This window comes from Meriones unguiculatus, chromosome 11 (assembly GCF_030254825.1).
Source record: "Meriones unguiculatus strain TT.TT164.6M chromosome 11, Bangor_MerUng_6.1, whole genome shotgun sequence".
NCBI lineage: Eukaryota > Metazoa > Chordata > Mammalia > Rodentia > Muridae > Meriones > Meriones unguiculatus.
In genome coordinates, this window is record NC_083359.1 from 72,017,175 (window position 1) to 72,036,047 (window position 18,873).

The 18,873-nt window shown below is 39.7% G+C and overlaps 2 protein-coding genes across 5 annotated transcripts in view; one reads left to right on the top strand and one right to left on the bottom strand.

Moving 5' to 3' along the window:
* The window catches only part of Tpr (translocated promoter region, nuclear basket protein), a 66,755-nt gene extending 65,961 nt beyond the window's left edge, over nt 1–794 (top strand). Inside the window, exon 52 of the mRNA XM_021659470.2 lies at nt 597–794. Within this exon, the coding sequence (XP_021515145.1) occupies nt 597–652 (56 nt within the window). The 3' untranslated portion in view covers nt 653–794. The remainder of the gene's footprint in view (nt 1–596) is intronic.
* On the bottom strand, nt 730–18,105 carry Prg4 (proteoglycan 4). Of its 4 annotated transcripts, XM_060364425.1 has the most exons (12): nt 18,081–18,105; nt 17,444–17,546; nt 14,236–14,358; nt 12,824–12,943; nt 10,332–10,475; nt 6,123–8,285; nt 5,184–5,261; nt 3,280–3,416; nt 2,890–3,046; nt 2,108–2,308; nt 1,610–1,735; nt 730–946 (listed from the first exon to the last, which is right to left on the bottom strand). In XM_060364425.1, the coding sequence occupies exons 2-12, from the start codon at nt 17,517–17,519 to the stop codon at nt 849–851; spliced, it is 3,423 nt and encodes a 1,140-aa protein (XP_060220408.1). In that variant the 5' UTR covers nt 17,520–17,546; nt 18,081–18,105; the 3' UTR covers nt 730–848. The 4 variants fall into 4 exon arrangements, with proteins under 4 accessions (XP_060220408.1, XP_060220410.1, XP_060220409.1 ...); XM_060364427.1 differs by lacking the exon at nt 10,332–10,475 and having other exon boundaries at nt 18,081–18,104; XM_060364426.1 differs by lacking the exons at nt 14,236–14,358; nt 18,081–18,105.
* Between the last annotated feature and the right edge of the window lie 768 nt (nt 18,106–18,873).

Consider the following 18,873-nt stretch of genomic DNA (forward strand, 5'->3'; position numbering starts at 1 on the left):
CTACATGTTGATCATGTGATACTTTACCAACTAGAAAGCTTCTTTTAGGTGGTTCATTTATCATTGTTAACAAAATTTAACATAATTAACAATGGTATCTTTTATTTCATTAGATCCAAAGAAAAATTTGGAAAATCTAAAGTGTTAGCATGTTATGTATTCATTGTAGTAGCTCTACCTATAATCTTATGTTAGGCATACTTTTTTTTTATGCAATGAAAATTTTGTGACTATTGTAGAAAATACTAAAATACAAGATTTTAGTATTTTCATGTTCTCATATAACTCATTAGAGTGTAGTAACATTATAAAACTAGTAACCCATTTATAATAATTGCCAGTCAACATGGGCCATTTCTTTTTCGTTTTCTTTGTTTTTTTCAAGACAAGGTTTCTTTGTTTAGCCTACGCTATGTTGAACTCACTTTGTAGACCAAGTTGGCCTCAAATTTACAGAGATCCTTCGGCCTCTGTTTCCCCAAGTGTTGGGAGTAAAGGCATGCGTCATCACGCCTGGTTGGGGAGTATCTTTTAACACCCATAATATCTTAAGTATTTCTACTGAACATGAATGATTACTTTTTTTTTTCCTACAGGTATAAGCCACGCAATGGGAGGAAGAGGAGGAATAAATAGAGGGAATATTAATTAAATGATCTGTAAACTGTAACACCTGTGAATAAGATTGGCAAATCTGTTTTAATATAATAATTGTCAAGGTGAGAAGTGTTTTGTATTTAAATAGGTATGCTCATTTCAACATTCTTTATTAATAAAATGTATTTCAATGTCAAGATTTATCAGTGTTTTCTTCATTTCATTTTGATGACTCTTCTTTGCCCATCAGTCTAAGGACAGTTGTACCAGATTTTGGAGAGGGTCTGCCCAGAACGAGTAGTAATTGCTCTTGCTGTTCTAGTAGGCACATCGATGTTATAGTATTGATCTAAATGGAAGAAAAATCACCTTCTTAATTAAAAAGAAAGTAAGACACTTAAGATTGTAATGAGTACTATATTCAAAGTCAGTGTATTGATTCAGTATCAAAAAGAATTTTATTAACTTTCTGACAAAAAGTAATTTGAGTGATAGAACTCTCTTTCAGTATCTTTCAAGTTATGTTAGGTTCAACTCTCCTTTTTGAAATATGTAGTTAAAGAATCAATTAATCTTAAAGATGTTTCATTTGGCTTTCACCATTTTTAAAATATACTTCTTGGGTATTCATATTATAGAATCATGGTCAGAATAAATTAGATAACTGGTCTTCCTAAAGATAAGTGTCCTGGGTAATAAACTTTACTTAATCTAGGTTCCATGAACACCTTGTAGACTGTAATATACATGACATCTTGAGTTTTGCTTGTCATAAAAATAAGGTACTATTTCTCCGTACAAGTTTTCTCCTGATATCCTAATAGTACAGTACTGAACTGCACTCCTTTCCAGTTAAGTGCAGCACTGTCTCCCTTCACAGTGGCTAAGCCCTGAAGTTCAGTCTCTTACTTACAATCATTATTATATACTTGCTGGTTCCATCTAAATTACGTTTGTGCTTCCACAAGTGAGATCAGCTGGGAAGTTCATGAAAAATGTCCAATTAACTTACCTTTAGAAAAGGCATAATAATCATAGCCGTCGGGTTTTCTAATGTTAGGCAGTGTTATTGCTGAGGTAACAACACTTGGAAACCCTCTCCACATTGTGCTCACTTTGACTTCATTGTGGAGGAAACCTGCAGGCAGAATGTTTAATAAGATTTTAAAGAGGTTACAACCTTAGAGCTACACAAACCCAGATTTCGGGTTTGTTCTCTGCTATAACATTAACAACTCACTTTTAGGACTGTCTCGAGGGTTACATATTTGTATACAATACAGTGCTTGGTTGTTTGCTCTAATTAACGGACTTAAACAAGCTACTCTGTTTACCCACAAAGAAAAGTAAAGAGTTGGTCTTTGGTTATTACTCAGGCAAATGGATTTGTTTGACATCAAGAATCTTAAATTGTTAGTGCTTTTGGCCAGTATTTATATTTACTAAGGCTGACTTCTTAAATTATTAATCTCCTTCATGATCAGAGTTCTTGACATAATGAAAACTTTACCCTTGTCTTGGTAAGTGACTCTGATGGGCGTTGGGTAATGGATTCTGATGGTGTGTGTCTGGAAAGGTCCAACAGCACGTTCAAAGCGGCGCCGCCTGACCTGCGCTGCCTCCCCATACACTGAGTAGTTGATAGCAGGCCTTCTTCCGGTGCACTTTCTCGTGGGCTCTTGTTTGTAAGTGTACTGCTGGATGTTGCCACCTATTATATATTAGGAAAATCACATAGCAAGCAAAAGCTCATGTTAGTCCACACAGAAAGGAATGAGTTAGGATTGCCTTTGCAATCTTGGTTGTTTTTCACATACACACACACATATAATTTAATGCTATTGTTAATGCTATTCTTGAAATATAGTAATAACTTAAGACCTGAAATATGTGTTGAACAAATGAATGCAATAAATTGCCTAATAGAAAGTCAATGATAGCATTCTTTATATATGATGTCCTATGGTTCACATTGCAGGAAGTCTAAATACTTCTTACTACCTGCAATATTTTTTCATTAAAGCTATTTTATTTTGGCCATTAACAGTACTTTTTGATAGTAAGCCTAGCAATAAAATATCAAAGAGTTCTTAAAAAGTGGTGTTATACCTGGGCATGGTGGCTTGCAATCCTAGCACTCAGGGAGACAGAAGTAGGCAGATCTCTGTGAGTTTGAGGCCAGACTAGTCTACAAATTGAGGCCAGGACAGCCAAGGGTACACAGAGAAACCCTGTCTCGAAAAACCAAAAGAAGTAGTGTCAGTGTCGTGTTGACAGCTATGTAATACATACCTCTCTTGAAGAAGTACACAGATTCAGGCCTGTCCTTGTATTTGGCTATTGAAAGAGCTGCCACTATCTTCCCTGTCAGTCCTCCAAAGCCTTTGACAATTTGTTTAGGATACCCAGCATCTTGGACATCATTGGTGAATCGCCAGTACTGAGAGTCCTGGTTGTTTAATGGAGAAAATGATGTTAAAGGTTTTGTAGGCATGATTCTGGAATTCATCTGAGGAGGTTTAAGTGTAGGAATACCATGGTAACTTGGTTGGCTTTGAATAAGCAAATCATAAATAGCATCAGATTGTTATTTTTGAGAAGACTCATTTCTGAGATGAAGGTTAAAATGATGTTATGACAAGGTGCGACTGCATTTTTTTTTCTAAGCAATATTTGTGTTACCTTAAAGAAAAAAGTTTTTCCTTCACAGTTGCATCTAGTGAAGACAGTGTCGATAGGGGATGGAATACCCCAGACTTCTGTAATTCTGCGGGGTGGAGATGGTGGTCTGAACGGATTCAGCATCCAGAAATAATGACCTAAAAAAGAGACATCAGTCTTTAGTCCAAATACTAAAACATGTCTCCACAAAAAAAAGAATCTGAAAAATAATGATTATAAGGAAAAATGGATTCAATATGTTAAGAAGTGCCTGGAAGAAGGAGGACTCTGGCTAAAATGCTCAATCCCCATTCAGAAAGGCAAAGAGGATGGACATCAGAAGAGGAAGAAAATGGAGCAGGCCAGGAGCCTACCACAGAGGGCCTCTGGAAGGCTCTACCCTGCAGACTATCAAAACAGATGCTGAGACTTATAGCCAAACTTTGGGTAGAGTGCAGGGAATCTTATGAAAGAAGGGGGAGATAGAAAGAACTGGAGGAAACAGGAGCTCCACAAGAAGAAAACAGAACCAAAAAATCTGGGCCCAGGGTCTTTTCTGTGACTGATACTCCAACCAAGATAACCTAGAACACCTGCACAGATGTAGCCCAAGACAGTGTGTCCAAGTGGGTTCCATAGTAATAGGAACAGGGACTGTCTGACATGAACTGATTGGCCTGCTCTTTGATCATCTTTCCCAAAGGGAGAAGCAGCCTTACCAGGCCACAAAGGAAGACAATGCAGCCACTCCTGATGAGACCTGATAGACTAGGATCAGAAGGAAGGAGAGGGGGACCTCCCCTATCAGTGGACTTGGGGAGGGGCATGGGTGGAGTAGGGGGAGGGAGGGTGAGATTGGGAGGGGAGGAGGGAGGGAGCTACAGGGGGATACAAAGTGAATAAACTGTAATTAATAAAAATTAAAAAATTAAGGAAGCGCCTGGAAGTAGAGCTAGGTTAAAAAGAGAAAATTTGTGTATTCCTAAGATACTTCTCAGATTCAAAATTTAGTAAAAGATTCTGAGAATTTTAGTTTCTACTTTTAAAATATTTAACTTTTGAGGTGATTTTGAAACAATTTGTACACCAAGCTCACCTTGAACTCAGAGAGATCCATCTGCCTCTACCTCCTAGGTGTTGGGATTAAGAGTGTGCTACAATGCCCACCTTGATTTTAATTTGATTTGATTTTTTTTTTATTTATATGTATGTGTGGGCACTCGCAAGGTACATTTGGAGGTCACGGGACAACTTATGGGAGTTGGGTTTTCTATCACCATGTAGGTCTCAGAGATAATAGAGGTCATTGGGCTTGACAGCAGTTACCACACTCTATTGGGCCATCTCACCAGCTCCTTTTCTACTTTCTCTAAAAAAATCTTTTTGCCTTTGTGATTTATAGCTCCCTGGGTTTCCGTGTTGTTACTTTATAGAATTAGAGTTATAACTTAATGACCTCTAAAATCTCTTGAACATTTATTCTATATAATTTGTTTTTGTTTGTACTTTATGTTCTAAGAAGACTAAAATATCAGAAAGTCTATGGAAAGTTATTTAATTCTCAGTTACTCTCAAACATAAAAATGTACAACTTTTCTTACCTCACAATGGAGGCATAATTTTCTAAGAAAATTGTTCAGGGAATACATGCCTGTGTCATTTCATTTAATTTGAAATTTAAACGTTGAAATCCTATTACCACACACAGGCACACGCGCATAGAGAGAAACCTTCAGTAATACGTCCAAGTTATTTCTTGTATTTATGTGCCTAAATTAATCAATCTAAGAATATTCCTATTTACTGTAGAATCATGAGTCAGTTTCCATTTCAAAAGTACAGTTCAGTTAGCACCCTTGTGACTTTTTTTCTCAGGAATGTCAACACAAAACAAAAAGCAGCTGGTATATATATTTATAGCTCACCTCGAAATGCAACTAATGTCCCATTACGCAAAGTAGTCAGTCCATCCACTGGCTTACCATTGCATAAATTGGTCTCATCTAAAACAAATCAACAAAAAATTAATGAGGATGAGGAAAGCATCTTGTTCTTTTCAAGTCCTTACAGGATTCTGTTTTCTGTTTACCCTTCTAAGATCTAGTAAGGTGAAAAAGAAGTGATAATATTCCATAGTTGCTTTTACCTAACATAATACTATACAGGAGCATTACATAAAAGCAAGTGGACTTCTTAGTAAGGGGAACGGGGCTGTCTCTGACATAAACTCAGTGGCTGGCTGTTTGATCACATCCCGCTAAGGGGGGAATAGCCTTACCAAGCCGCAGAGGAAGACAATACAGCCAGTCCTGTTGAGACCTAATAGGCTAGGGTCAGATGGAAGGGGAGGAGTACCTCCCCTATCAGTGGACTGGGGAAGGGGCAAGGAGGAGAAGAGGGAGGGAGGGGCTGATGGAGGGGACTAGCTGGGATACAAAGTGAATAAACTAATAAAAAAAAATTTAAAAGCAATAGTGAGCTGTAAGAGACCAGCTTATCTTGATCTTTGTGCACATGAGGTATTTATTGGACATTTGAACTGATGTTTTCAGTCATTGCCTTTTATGGTTGATTGAGAAAATGAAATTGGTTTTTTCTTTGCATCATGCTCTCTAAAGGATGATGTCATATCTAAATTATTTTGACATTCAGTATCCCATTTCCGCTTCTAACAGACACTAAATTGGCCAACACTAAATTTCTGATGCTAATTACTATTCAGTTTCCTGGATACTGAATGTACTCTTACTTTATACACATGTAGGAAAGCTATACTCAAACTGGATACATTCACGAGTTAGGATTGCAGATAATGAGTATCAGTAGAGAGATATTAAAACAGGAAAGGAACTGATTTTTAGTACCTGAGAGAACGGGATTGATGTTGCTGCCGTGGTTGAATGCCCCGGGAAAGTAATCAGTGCCTGGAATAACAATGGGGGTCAGCACAGGAGGCCTGGGAATCATGAGAGGTTTTTCTCCTTCACCTCCATGCGCATCTTCTTGATCTGGATTTACTTCAGCTGTTTCTGAGTTTGGAGTTTGTTTAGGGCTGGTGGTGGTTGGCAGCACAACTTCTAGAGGGGTGGGATTCAATTCAGGCATTGTTGAAGTCGTCTTTAGAGGAGAGGGTGTAGTTTTGGGTTTTCTCACCTTTGGTGTCTTTGGCTTTTTGGTAGAGGTGGGCTTCTTGGGTGCTTTGGTTGGCTTTTTGGTAGGCATGGGCTTTTTGGGTGCCTTGGTTGGTTTCTGTGGTTTCACAGTTGTCTTAGAATCATCAGAATTTTCTGATGCAGTAGTTGTTTCTTGAGGTTTGTTCAGAGTCTCTTCCGTTGGAGCAGTTTCTTTAGGTGCGATAGTTGTTGCTTTCAGAGTAGTACTTTTGGGTGATGTAGTCTCTTGCGTTGTAGGTGTTATTTGTGTGGTACTTGCTTTTGATTCAGTAGTCTTTTCTGGTGTGACTGTTGTCTCTGCTGTCCTCTTAGGGGCAACAGTTGTAGTTTGGGGTGTATCTTTTTTGGTGGTCTTCTCATTAGCTTTTGTAGTCATCTCAGGTTTGCTTACATCAGGAGTCTTGGTTGTTGGTACAGTGGGCTCCTTGGGATTGTTTTCAAGAGCCTTTGGTGTGAGTGCTTCAGCAAACTCAGGAGTTACTTTAGCAGGAGTCTTGGGGGTGGTGGGTTCAGGCTCCTTAGTGATAGGCTCAGGCTTCTTGGGGGTGGTGGGTTCATTCTCCTTGGGGATGGTGGGTTCAGGCTCCTTGGAGGTGGTGGGTTCATTCTCCTTGGGGGTGGTGGGTTCAGTCTTCTTGGGGGTGGTGGGTTCAGACTCCTTGGGGGTGGGTTCAGGCTTTTTGGGGGTGGGTTCAGGCTCCTTGGAGGTAGGAGCTGGCTCCTTGGGGGTGGTGGGTTCAGGCTCCTTGGTGGTGGGCTCAGGCTTCTTGGGGGTGGTGGGTTCAGGCTTCTTGGGGGTGGGTTCAGGCTCCTTTGGGCTGGTGGGTTCAGGCTCCTTTGGGTTGGTGGGTTCAGGCTCCTTGGGGATGGTGGGTTCAGGCTTCTTGGGGGTAGGTTCAGGCTTCTTGGGGGTGGTGGGTTCAGGCTCCTTTGAGGTGGTGGGTTCAGGCTCCTTGGGGGTGGTGGGTTCAGGCTTCTTGGGGGTGGTAGGTTCAGGCTTCTTGGGGGTAGTGGGTTCAGGCTCCTTGGGGGTGGTAGGTTCAGGCTCCTTGGGGGTGGTAGGTTCAGGCTCCTTGGGGGTGGGTTCAGGCTTCTTGGTGGTAGGTTCAGGCTCCTTGGGGGGAGTGGGTTCAGGCTCCTTGGTGGTGGGTTCAGGCTTCTTGGTGGTAGGTTCAGGCTCCTTTGGGGTGGTAGGTTCAGGCTTCTTGGTGGTAGGTTCAGGCTCCTTGGGGGGAGTGGGTTCAGGCTTCTTGGTGGTAGGTTCAGGCTCCTTTGGGGTGGTGGGTTCAGGCTTCTTGGTGGTGGTGGGTTCAGGCTTCTTGGTGGTGGGTTCAGGCTTCTTGGTGGTAGGAGCTGGCTCCTTGGGGGTGGTGGGTTCAGGTTCCTTGGTGGTGGTAGGAGCTGGTTCTTTGGTTGTTGTTACAGGCTTTTTGGTGGTTGTGGGAGCTGAGTTCTTGGGGATGCTAGGTGTAGGAACATCAGATGTAGGCACAACATCTTTAGCAGATGTTTTCTCTGCACTTCGTATCTCTTTAGTAGTCTTCTCTTTTTTACTGGCAGAATTCTGTTTATTTGTTGCGGTACTCTCCTTCGTTTCTACTGTTGTCTCTTTATTGGAAGCTGAAGATGCCTCTTTGGATGTCTCAGAATTGGGTGCAAGGCTGGGTTCAGGACTTACTGGTTTTGCTGCTGTAGTCTTGGGAGATGTGGTAACCTTATTGTGTGGAGTAGTAGGAGTATCAGGAGTTGGGGTGAGCTTGGACTCAGCATTATCCAGTCCACTTCCAGCTTCATCTACAACTGGTGGTTCTGGAGTAGGATCCTTTTTAGGGGTGTTTTTCTTGTTATCTTTTACTAGAGAAAAAATAAAATCTTGTTATTTTGAATATTTTTTTCATTTAATAGTAATATAAAGATCATAGCCATATCATTGACTAGCAATGTCTCTAGGCAAGTTGCTAACCTTTAATGTGTGTGTTAATGTATGCTAAAATTATAAATTTTCTGTCTTTGGAGGCTTTTTAATTGTGTAAACAGGATAATGGATGAAAAACACAAATGAAAACCTAAACATAAATACATGAAAGACAGCAGCAGCTTGAAGTCAAGCAAAATGATCAATAGTATGAATGTATGGCCATGTTAATGTTCTTTCCCCTCCACATGGCCCACACATGCTACCATCCCCCATTCCAGAGTGTTCAAGGTTGTCCCTTCTACCTAGAAACTTGATTCCAAGCTCTTGTAGTTTCTTTACACTAACTTCTACAAAGTCTTCTATAACTGATTGAGGATTTGGTTCCAGTTTTTCCAAAGGTTTCTGCTGAGGCTAGTTGCCATACATAGGGCTATCAACTGCTCCTTTTCAACTAAACAGCTAAATTCCACAGTTCCAAAGGACATAGGCCATTAGGATACCAAAGCAATAGATTCTACTTAAGATTGGCCACACCAACTACCCCTTAGGAGAGCTACTAAGCCCAAAGAGCATTTCATTGCTGTGAGTTCTGTTTAGCAAACTTGTATTGCACTTCCACTGTGAACAGGATTCTTGTAATGACTTGAAGTTAGACTATCTGCCTATTAGGCTTGAGATGGTTTCAGACAAACTACTGTTACCCAGGGATACGTCCCTCAAAATTCCAGTACTTAGTAGAAAAAGAGTGTACTTTAGAATTTCAGGAAATACAAAGAACAGATCAGATAGAATCTCTTTTCAGGAAATAGTAGACTTCTTTAATTTGCAGAGAAAATTGAGATAGATATGATTTAAAAATAGGAAAAATAATAAAGATCTATATAACAGGAATGGTAATGTTGCCTTTCCATGGAGGTTTAAGAGAATGTCAAGGACTAATGTTAGGAAAATACTATGTAAGTTTTTGTTAAATAAATCATAGAAGGGAAAACAAAAGCTGGGGGCAAAGAGGAAAGGGAAGAAAAGACAGCAATTAGATAGACAAGAATTGTAACACTGCCACAAAACGTTGTCTCTGGTACCATCCTACCTTTCAACAGTCACTGCTATAGCATCATCGATTCTCTGGCTGTAAAGAGTGGCCTAGCTGCTTACCACTGGTTCTCTATAAGGTCTGTTCATTGGGGTCTTTATTCTAAACTGAGTCTTTCCAAAGTTACACATTCCCCAAATATTGTGATCTCAAACCATTCTATCAACACACATTACTTTTTGAAAAATTATTGTTAAGATGGCATTGATAGAGTCTTTGATCTTTATCAATGCTCAAACCTTTTGGTTTCTTCTGTAATTCTCTATTAGCTGAATTTTTGGAAGACTTGACTTTCCGAATAGTTGAAGAGGAAGAAGAAGAAGAGGAGGAGGAGGAGGACTCTTGATTTTCAGAAACAGAATGTTCTATAAATCAAATAAAAAGTTTGATCACACCAACTGATTTAAAACAAAACAAAGCAAAAAGAACTGCTGGTTCATATACAATAAGAAATGATGATAACTGGTCTTCGAGTGTTGTAGCCTTCTGTCACTTTACGAGCAATGCAACTACTTGCTTTTTAAAAGCTGTCAGTTAAAAGCAAAATACCTTAGGTCATCACATATACTAACTTTCTCCTCATTTTCCCACAGCTGCTAAAGTTTACGCAATCTAATTCTGTGGAAAATAGAGAAAAAATTCGTGTTTTTAATTTTTTTCAATGAGATTTGCCTCTTCTAAGGAAGACCCATTACTGGGTTTGGTATATAAGGGCTATAAATATCCAAGGGTTTCTATTTGGCTTATATTTTAACTTAAATCAAGCAAACATAAAATATGAGCCCTTCATGACTCATGAATATTCCTCTGAGGATATTCATATGAATCATCTACCTACAGGTTATTTCTGTTAAGAAATCTCCTGTAGTGATGTCTGTCATCTTCCTACCTTCTGTTATTTCCTCTGATTCTACAACTTTCTTAGTCTTCTTTTTTGGTGATTTGGGTGAGCGTTTGGTGGTTGATTTGACGGTGTGAGATGCTCCTGGAGGCGGAGGTGCAGTCTTTGGAGGTGGTGATGTGGGATTATGCACTGAGGCCAAGCAAGACAGGTTGATTAACATCTGGTTTAGATTCATCAGCAGTACTAACTGAAAAGCGTGGCTGCACGTGGCTTCCAGAGGAGACACTGATAAATGTCAGTACAGCAATAGCCCAACACAAATAATTCCAAAAATTCTGAGGACACATTGCTATAGTGATTCTCAAACCGGGGAAAATTATGATAGAAAACAGTCTCAGGAGGTCAACACTCTAAATGCTAGTTGTAGGCTTTTAAGTGTCTGCCTTTTTGACTCTGTTGTAGAGGCGAAACTGTTGAACATTTTCCAGTCTGTAAAGTGACATGGGTATTCAACCTTTCTAATGAGGGATGCCCACCTAAAGCAAGTTATGATTCTTTGTGCCTCATCTGGCTTGCCATCCCACAATTATATAAATAACTCTGCTTATGGATGATGGGGAAAATCATGCCCGACTCAACCATGATAATTATATTTCTGCTGTTTTGTGTGCACTTATGTCAGACAATACCAGTTTGCCTTGATTTTTACCATAAAAATTGTGCAAATATATTTTGAAGATTTCACACACTTTCACATTACACTTTTCCACAAATGTGTTGCCCTTCCCAAGTTAACACACACTAATGGTTTCGCATGTTCCTCTTTTGCCTTTAATTCCCTCCTTTCCTGTTCAATGTCTAAAAGAAGAAGTGCAGAGCATCCCTGGGAACCAGAAGAAAGGAAAGATGCTTGAAAGAGAAGAGAACATCAATGGAGGTGGGGAAGAAAAGAGGTTCATACACCCTGCTGCTCGCCCAACCCTTCAGATTCCAGGAACCGGGCACTGTACCTCGCCCTCTCTCTCCCTTAACAACATGCCAAGTTGAGTAATAGTTCTGCCGGGTACTAGTTAGTGATCGTGGCCAAAAGAGATAAGCTTTCAGGCTTCTCTCTGCCCACATTGGAAGGCAATTGGGTTGATGTGACTCCTGTCAATTCTCAAGAGTGTTCTATTTTTGACGGATCCCAATAACAGACATCTATAGCAATCCTGAAACAACTTGGCAGTAAGTTTCAATACTGTTTTAAATGAAGCTCTAAAGGTGAGGATAGCTCTTTTATTTTCAGCTGGGACCCTGACTATCTTCATGAAGTCTGAATGGAGCTGCCTTGCATTGTCTCAATTCTCACCTTTTACCTAAACCCCAGGTATACTTCAGAAGCACAAAGGACCATGAGTATTTAAAATGTTCTCTCTGTGGGCCATCACTCAGTCTTCTTCCCTAGCCATCCTCTGCCAGAATAACTTCTTGGGGTATTTGGGAGGTAGGGTGTTGTTTTGTTTTGTTTTCTTTGGTTCTGGCTTGTCTCATAGCCAAAGTAATTATCGAGGTACTAAGGAAATATTATCCCCATCAGGATGCCTCCTAAAAGTTGCAGGAATGCTGAGCTCTAGGGTTTTGAAATAAGGGTGTTGTCTCCATTATTTTTAGAATAATTCCTGTAAAAATATTGGAGAGTTAAGAAACAGCCCTCAACTCTGCTGATTAAGTTTCCACCCCACTAAAGAAACAAGAGGCACAACCTAACTAAAACCACAGTCAAATTATACACACAATACTTATCTCAATTTTGCCTTTTACAGGTAAGCTTTTTTTGTTGTTGGTGGTGGTGGTTTTTTGTTTTTTGTTTTAACAGGAGAATGGTTAAGAACAAATACTGGAGAAGAAAGTATTCTATTATTTTACCTTGGGGGAAAAAAAAAGGATAGAGTGTTGTTAGACCAGGAGTTTATTCCTTCAAGAATTAATGGCCAGAGAAAGTTTCTAAGTGAGACTGTTCCTTTTTAGTGACTTTGTCATTCACCAGCTTTGTGTAGAGACTGCTGAGGGGATGGGAAGGATGGGAAGGAACATATAATAAATTAATTGAGGTAACAACTTTTTAGCAGATTTGCTCGTAAGTTTGGTGACAAGTTAATTTATACAAGTTAGCTCGAAGTGTTCTGCCTTTAAACATATATCCACATACTATGCCTCAAAGCACAGAGCGCTCTGAGGCCAGCTGATTTTGTGAATCGATACCATTAGGTGGGGACAAGTTTTGAACTGTAAAGGAAGCTCCTTGGAAGATAAAAGTGTGAACTCAGCCCACGACCCCCATGCTAGTGAAGCAGAGATCTTTGTGTTTCTAGAGCTTTGTGAGGCTCCTGTTGGAAGATGCTCTCCTTTAATCTGTCTTTGTGAAACAAAATTATTAGGAAGCAGCTTATATGTTAGTAAAACCAAGACTTCACATGTGTGTTAGCCATCACTGGAGCCAAGGCGTGTACTGGGCTGGCTGTGCTGAGCAGCACTGGCTGGCGCCTGCTCCTTACCTTCTTCACAGAAAGTCTCGTAATCTGCACAGCACTTGCCATACTTTTTACACTGGGAGTCGCAGTCACACTCCCTCCCTCGTGCGAAGGACTCAAAGCAGCGGCCTTTGCAGGAGAGCTCTGCCCAGGGCAAAACAGACATGATGAGTTATTAGTCACAAAGCAATACTTACGTATCTTGTAGCATTTCTCATCTGACAGCTGACTAGAATCCCAAGGGTGCACTTCTAAGTCTTCTATTTGGAATTCAGAATACACACATCATCAACTACTAAAAACTAACTTTAAAAGGATGATGTCCAAATAGAGACAGCCAAAGTCAGGGAAGAATTTTGATGAGTTGTGGCATCATTCCTTCCCCTCTAAGACACCAAGAGACACCAATGTTGCCTGAGTCTTTACATGCATAGACATAGTAGAAAATGGGGCATATCTATAGAGCAACCTGCCCTTAATAGGAGGTCCTTCAACCTCTCCTCACACCACTGACCTCATTTCTTTGCAATAAATTTGTAGTAATTGAATCTTCCTATTTTATAACAGTATATCCCAAGAAACTAGTTGATTGGGCCCCTGTTCAGGCCAAAAATGACTCACAGACACTCTTAAATGACAAACTGGGCAGAGAAAAAAAATTGGAAAAGTTTCAGTTAATCCCATGGCGTGGACTATGATACAAGGCCTGATTGTTCCAGAAAGAACCTTGGTGGGAAGTATAATGACGACCAAGGCCTGCCTGAAATACTTTAATCAACACACAGAATGTACAGCATTATTGTTATTACCTCCACATGCAAATTCGAATGCAAATATAACATCTACAGATTTTTAACTATGGTTTTCATAAACTGAATATTAAATTTGTCTGTGTCTATTACAAAATTGGCTCAAGTCGTGTTCAGTTGGAATACCATTCATACTTCAGAACTGCTGGGCTTTGAAATCATCATTTAACCCTGCTTTTCTCTCTCTCTCTCTCTCTCTCTCTCTCTCTCTCTCTCTCTCTCTCTCTTTAAAATATCCTCTTTTGGTAATTTAGAAGCACATTTAATACCAAAAGTTCAAATAGCAGATGTAAGTGTTCTGTGACTGTTGGTCCTTCTGATGAAACTATTTGAAAGGCTCGTTCTTTATGCAATCAAAACTCAACTGTTGGTGAAGAAGGATGCCTTCCTTTACTAAGACATTTCACATGCAAGTGGTCAATACATATGTGCAAGTGGCTTCTGTCCACTGCCCCAGTAATGAGAAGCCTTGAAACCATCCCCAGGTACAACGCACTTCAACACTTATGCAAGGGAAGGACAAGGCTTAAATGAAGGAGGTGGAAAGGAGGAAGGACAGAGCTGCAAAGAGGTGCAGAAGCAGGCTCGGAAAAGTGGGCTCGACAGACAGTGCCCAGCTCTACATACCTGTAGTGCAGACTTTCTTGAAGTCAGGACAGCACTCCATGTAGTGTTGACAGTTATAGTCACAGTTGCAGGTGGCATCTCTAGAGTACCCTTCCCCACATCTCCCTGCACAGCTTGATATATCTAAAATCATACAATGCTTGGGTAAACACGGCCAAACCACTTAGAACAGGAGCCATCTATTAAGGAGGATGAAGCCGCCAGAGAGGGGGTGGGCCTTCTCCACGGGGCAATGCTGGGGATGGTGCACAGTGATGGACATAGCTGATGTTTGGGCTAGCCTTGATGTGATCTCAATCATGTCACTTTACTCTTCCCTAGAATGTGATGTTAAATTCACATTTGAAAGTCAGGCTAAGGGTGATGCTTGCATGAGGAGTGATAATCCTGAGGGAAGGGTGGTAGTTATAGCTGCAGATTTTGCTGCTATGGTGATTACTCATGACAATTTTTTGAGCAATCCTATGCCATACACTCCAAAGCTTATGAAAATGTTTCTAAGAAAGTACTACTAACCCTTTCTAAGATGATTAAAATGGTGACATAGGCCAGGCGAGGATGGCACATGCCTTTAATCCTAGCACTCAGGAAGCAAAGGCAGGTGGATCTCTGTGAGTTCAAGGCCAGCTTAGTCAAAAAATAAAGTTCCAAGGGCTATACAGAGAAACACTGTCTTGGGAAGAGAAAAAAAAAAAAAGATGACACAGAAATTTTATTTTAATAACTTTCCCAATGACACACAGCTGGTTACTATGTGTGTGTGTGTGTGTGTGTGTGTGTGTGTGTGTGTATAACTGATCAACTAATATATATTCATTTTTTTGTATAACCCCTTTACTCTTATCAGCACCTGATTTGGGATAATCAATTATATAATTATTCTAAATAAATAACTAATTTTGACTAGGTGCTCTCTGTCAATAGGAATAAGAGAGAACTCTTGAAATAGTGTCTCTGTGTGGATATAAGGGTCATGACCTGAGTGTTTGGAGATGAGCAAACAATAATGATGGAATGTAATAATTAGCCTCAAATATTTCTAAGTACCATTTGACCAATAACACTGCAAAATTCTCCCCAAGAGATAATAGCATGAACGTGACAATGGAATCCGCCACTGGAAAGTTCTAATCCATAGAGGGATGTTGAAACACACTGAAAAAAAATCTCAAGAGAATCCAGGAAAGTTTAAGTGTTAAAACATATATATAAACAATAAAGAGTAGGATAACTTTCAGAACTTTTGCTTGCATACATAAGGGCACAATACATACAAAAATGCATATATAGTGTATGTATATAAATACATATATATAAAGGGAAAAGAATGAGAAGAAGTTGAGAAGGCAAGGAAAGCAGACAAAACAACATCGAAAGATTATTTTTTCCACGTATCAAATTTCTAGAACAAATCCACTTGTTTTTTTAGAGATGGCTTCTTATAGCCTTATGTTTAGTGTGTGTGTGTGTGTGTTACATGCATGTGTGCTGCACATGTGGAGGCCAGAGGTGGATGTCTGATTTCCCCTATCATTTCCACCTTATTTTCTTGGCTAGGATCTCTCACAGAGGCTGGAGCTTGCTGTTGGAGCTAGTCTGCTTGGCCAGTGAGCTCCAGAGTCAGCCTGTCAGGATTCTCAGAGCTAGGGCTGCAGGCAGGGACTGCTACACCTAGCTTCTCACATGGGTGCTAGGAATCTGAAATCAAGCCCCTGTGCTTGCGAATCATACAGTTTACCACAAAGCCATCGTCTCCCTGATTATTTTTTTAATTCAATGAATAAGCATTGTTTCACAAAGAAAAGGAGGGCTTAGCAAACAAACTCACAAACTCACAAACCCAGTGTTGTGAGTCTTAAAAGAGAATTAGAAAGCTGAAGGGTCTGGGACAGGAGACTGTGGCCATCATTCCTAACTCAGTGCTTACATTTGGTTTCTGTATTTCTCCACCATGTCTTATCTAGGTGATCCTGAAACCACACCGGAGCAAGCCATCATCTCCTGTGTCCAGCTTCAATGAACATTTCAGACACGTCTACCGTAAATGTCTATTTTAAAGACAAAACTTCACTGTAACAATTATGGATATTGATTTTTCTTCTCTCACACTGCGTATGTTAAAGGGAGAAGTTGAAGTTACATATTGGCATGACGAAACAACTTAAATCTCACGCTGTGTACTTGTTCTACCGTGGCTATGCTGAGCATACACCAAGGCTCTCTAAATAGGAGCTTGCCTAGGACTGACTCGGAAGGACTGAACTCGCAGTATTACAGTAAGAAAGGGCATTCAGATTTGAACAAGCCCATAACAGGCTGCACAGTCCCGACGAGGAAGAAAATATGCTTGAGGCTAATAAAATTCCATTTGAAACATTGTAAATGTACGGTATAATGTGCTATCTACATCAACATGATGCTAAAGTGAATTGCTATGATTTATTTGATGTAAAAGTTTGGTTAAATTTGTCAACACATCCAGTTAATTTAAATATATGGTAGTAACAGAGGTTTATAAAGTGTAAAGCTTTTCTTTATAAATTTCCTTGACCAACATATAAATATTTCCTTACTCTGTCAAAGGAATTCTTGTGACTTTATAAATGTTACCTCCTGTGCTGGCTTCAATAACCCATGCACTAAATATAAAATGATACAGAGAAGATTCATCTGCCCCTCTGTCCAAAGAGATGACATGCTAAATTCTGAACTAGTCCAGATTTTAAGGCAAAATATGTACAAAGACAGTATCATAATGAAACCAATTACTTTGTATGCTAACTTGAAATCCTAATAAAACTTTTTATTTTCAAAAATTTGGTCAACATACAAGCAAAAACTATGTTATTTGAATATTGCATGCCTTTTATTTCTTTTGGTGGAGTTGTGTAGCTCTGGCATCATTTTATTATGTAAATGTCTGTTTTGGTTTTTTGTTTTTTTTTAATTTTGGAAAAACCTGAAGGAATAGAGTAGGGGCATTATTTTCTAAAAGACCTCAGAACGCCTTCAAAGTTCTTACGATGCCAGAAGGAAAGATGAGATTTCCAAAACATACCCTACATGTGTAGCAAGTTGAGGGTTGACGACTGTTAAACTCATTGACATGCACATGTTAAGGAAGATATTTTTGCTGTTGTTGTCATGAAAGCCAACTGGGTGCTTAACGATAGTGATTGAATAGGAGCATTTTTGATGGTGAAGTTACCTTGAGATGAAACTTCTTGAATCAAGAAAACAGGAAGCAGCAGCGACAAGCAGATGGGAAGTATTTTCCACCCCATAGTTGTTCTCAGATGCAACACCCTTGCCTGAAATAAAATGAAAGTGTTAGAACCTGCTCTTTAATCTTACCACCAAGTACGGTGTGTGGCATGCACAGCATTCAGAAGCTTTCAAGCTGTAATTCAGTAATAAGGCACTCCATTCTTGGAGCAAAACTTATGAACAATCAGCTTGCATTCCTGAGAAAGTAGTTGTTCTGTTTAATATAAAAAAGAACCAAGCCACCTTAGTTAAATTACCTGCCACTGTAATACCTCAGAATAATAGCAGAAAACAGGCTTATTTTAGAATTCTGTTGGAAGAGTAGTCTGTACTCACAGTGCAAGGCTTAGCTCATGTCCTGGGGATAAAATGAGCAGCTTCAATAAAATTGAGTTTAGCAAGAGTAGTGGAGCTGTCCTTCCAACTTTTCCTTAACTCAGTATAAATTCATAGGCTTCCAACAGGTATCTCACATAATTATAATTCTTTTCCAAACTTTCCAACGACTGTCCTTTTTCAAACACATTTAATAAAGACATGCTTATCTATACAAAAAGCACATTAACCTCAACACTTACCTGTAAAAGGACAGATGAATTTCTTCAGCGTGCTGCAAGTCTTATATAGCAGCGCAAATGGATTGGGATGAACCAGTTAGTCCAAAGGTTAGGCAAAATCAACAGTGACAACCTATGAAATCAAGCTTTCCTCATTTGTTGGATGGAAGCCCAGATGACTAGACTTAGGCAACATCTGGAAAACACTTCCATTAAGAAAAATGACTACTACAAAATAAAGTTAGATTTATTGGCCAAAACACATGTGTAATTTCTAACTGAAGTGAACAAATTGTCCTGAGATGGTAAATCACTCTGGAAGCCTTTGACTAGCCTGCAAAGCAACAACTCTAAAATCCTCAGGCTAGTACCATTTCTTCTTGTATTGCCAGTTAAATCCAGTAAAGGTGCATCTGACACATCTCCTCTAGCTTGGGCTGAAAAAGATCATGAACTTATAGTAATAATGTAACATGATGCTGCTTCCTCCTCCTCCTTTTCATTTTCTTCTTCCTTCTTTGGATTCTCATTTCTGTAGAACACACACACACACACACACACACAAAATGCTCTCAATTCATCTTAAGGTAACATGCCCATACTGTGGGGTTTCGGGCTTCATTACCATGAAAAGGCCTGCATTAAGACACTATTGAAAATCTGGCACAGTGGTTCCTGCTGTAGGCCCATCTACTCTTCCCGGAGGCTGAGGCAAGAGGATCACAAGCCTAGGCATTGGAAACCAGACTGAACATCATAGTTGGACTCTGTCTCAAAAAAAATAAACGTAAAATGAAACTGTATTGATAGTTCC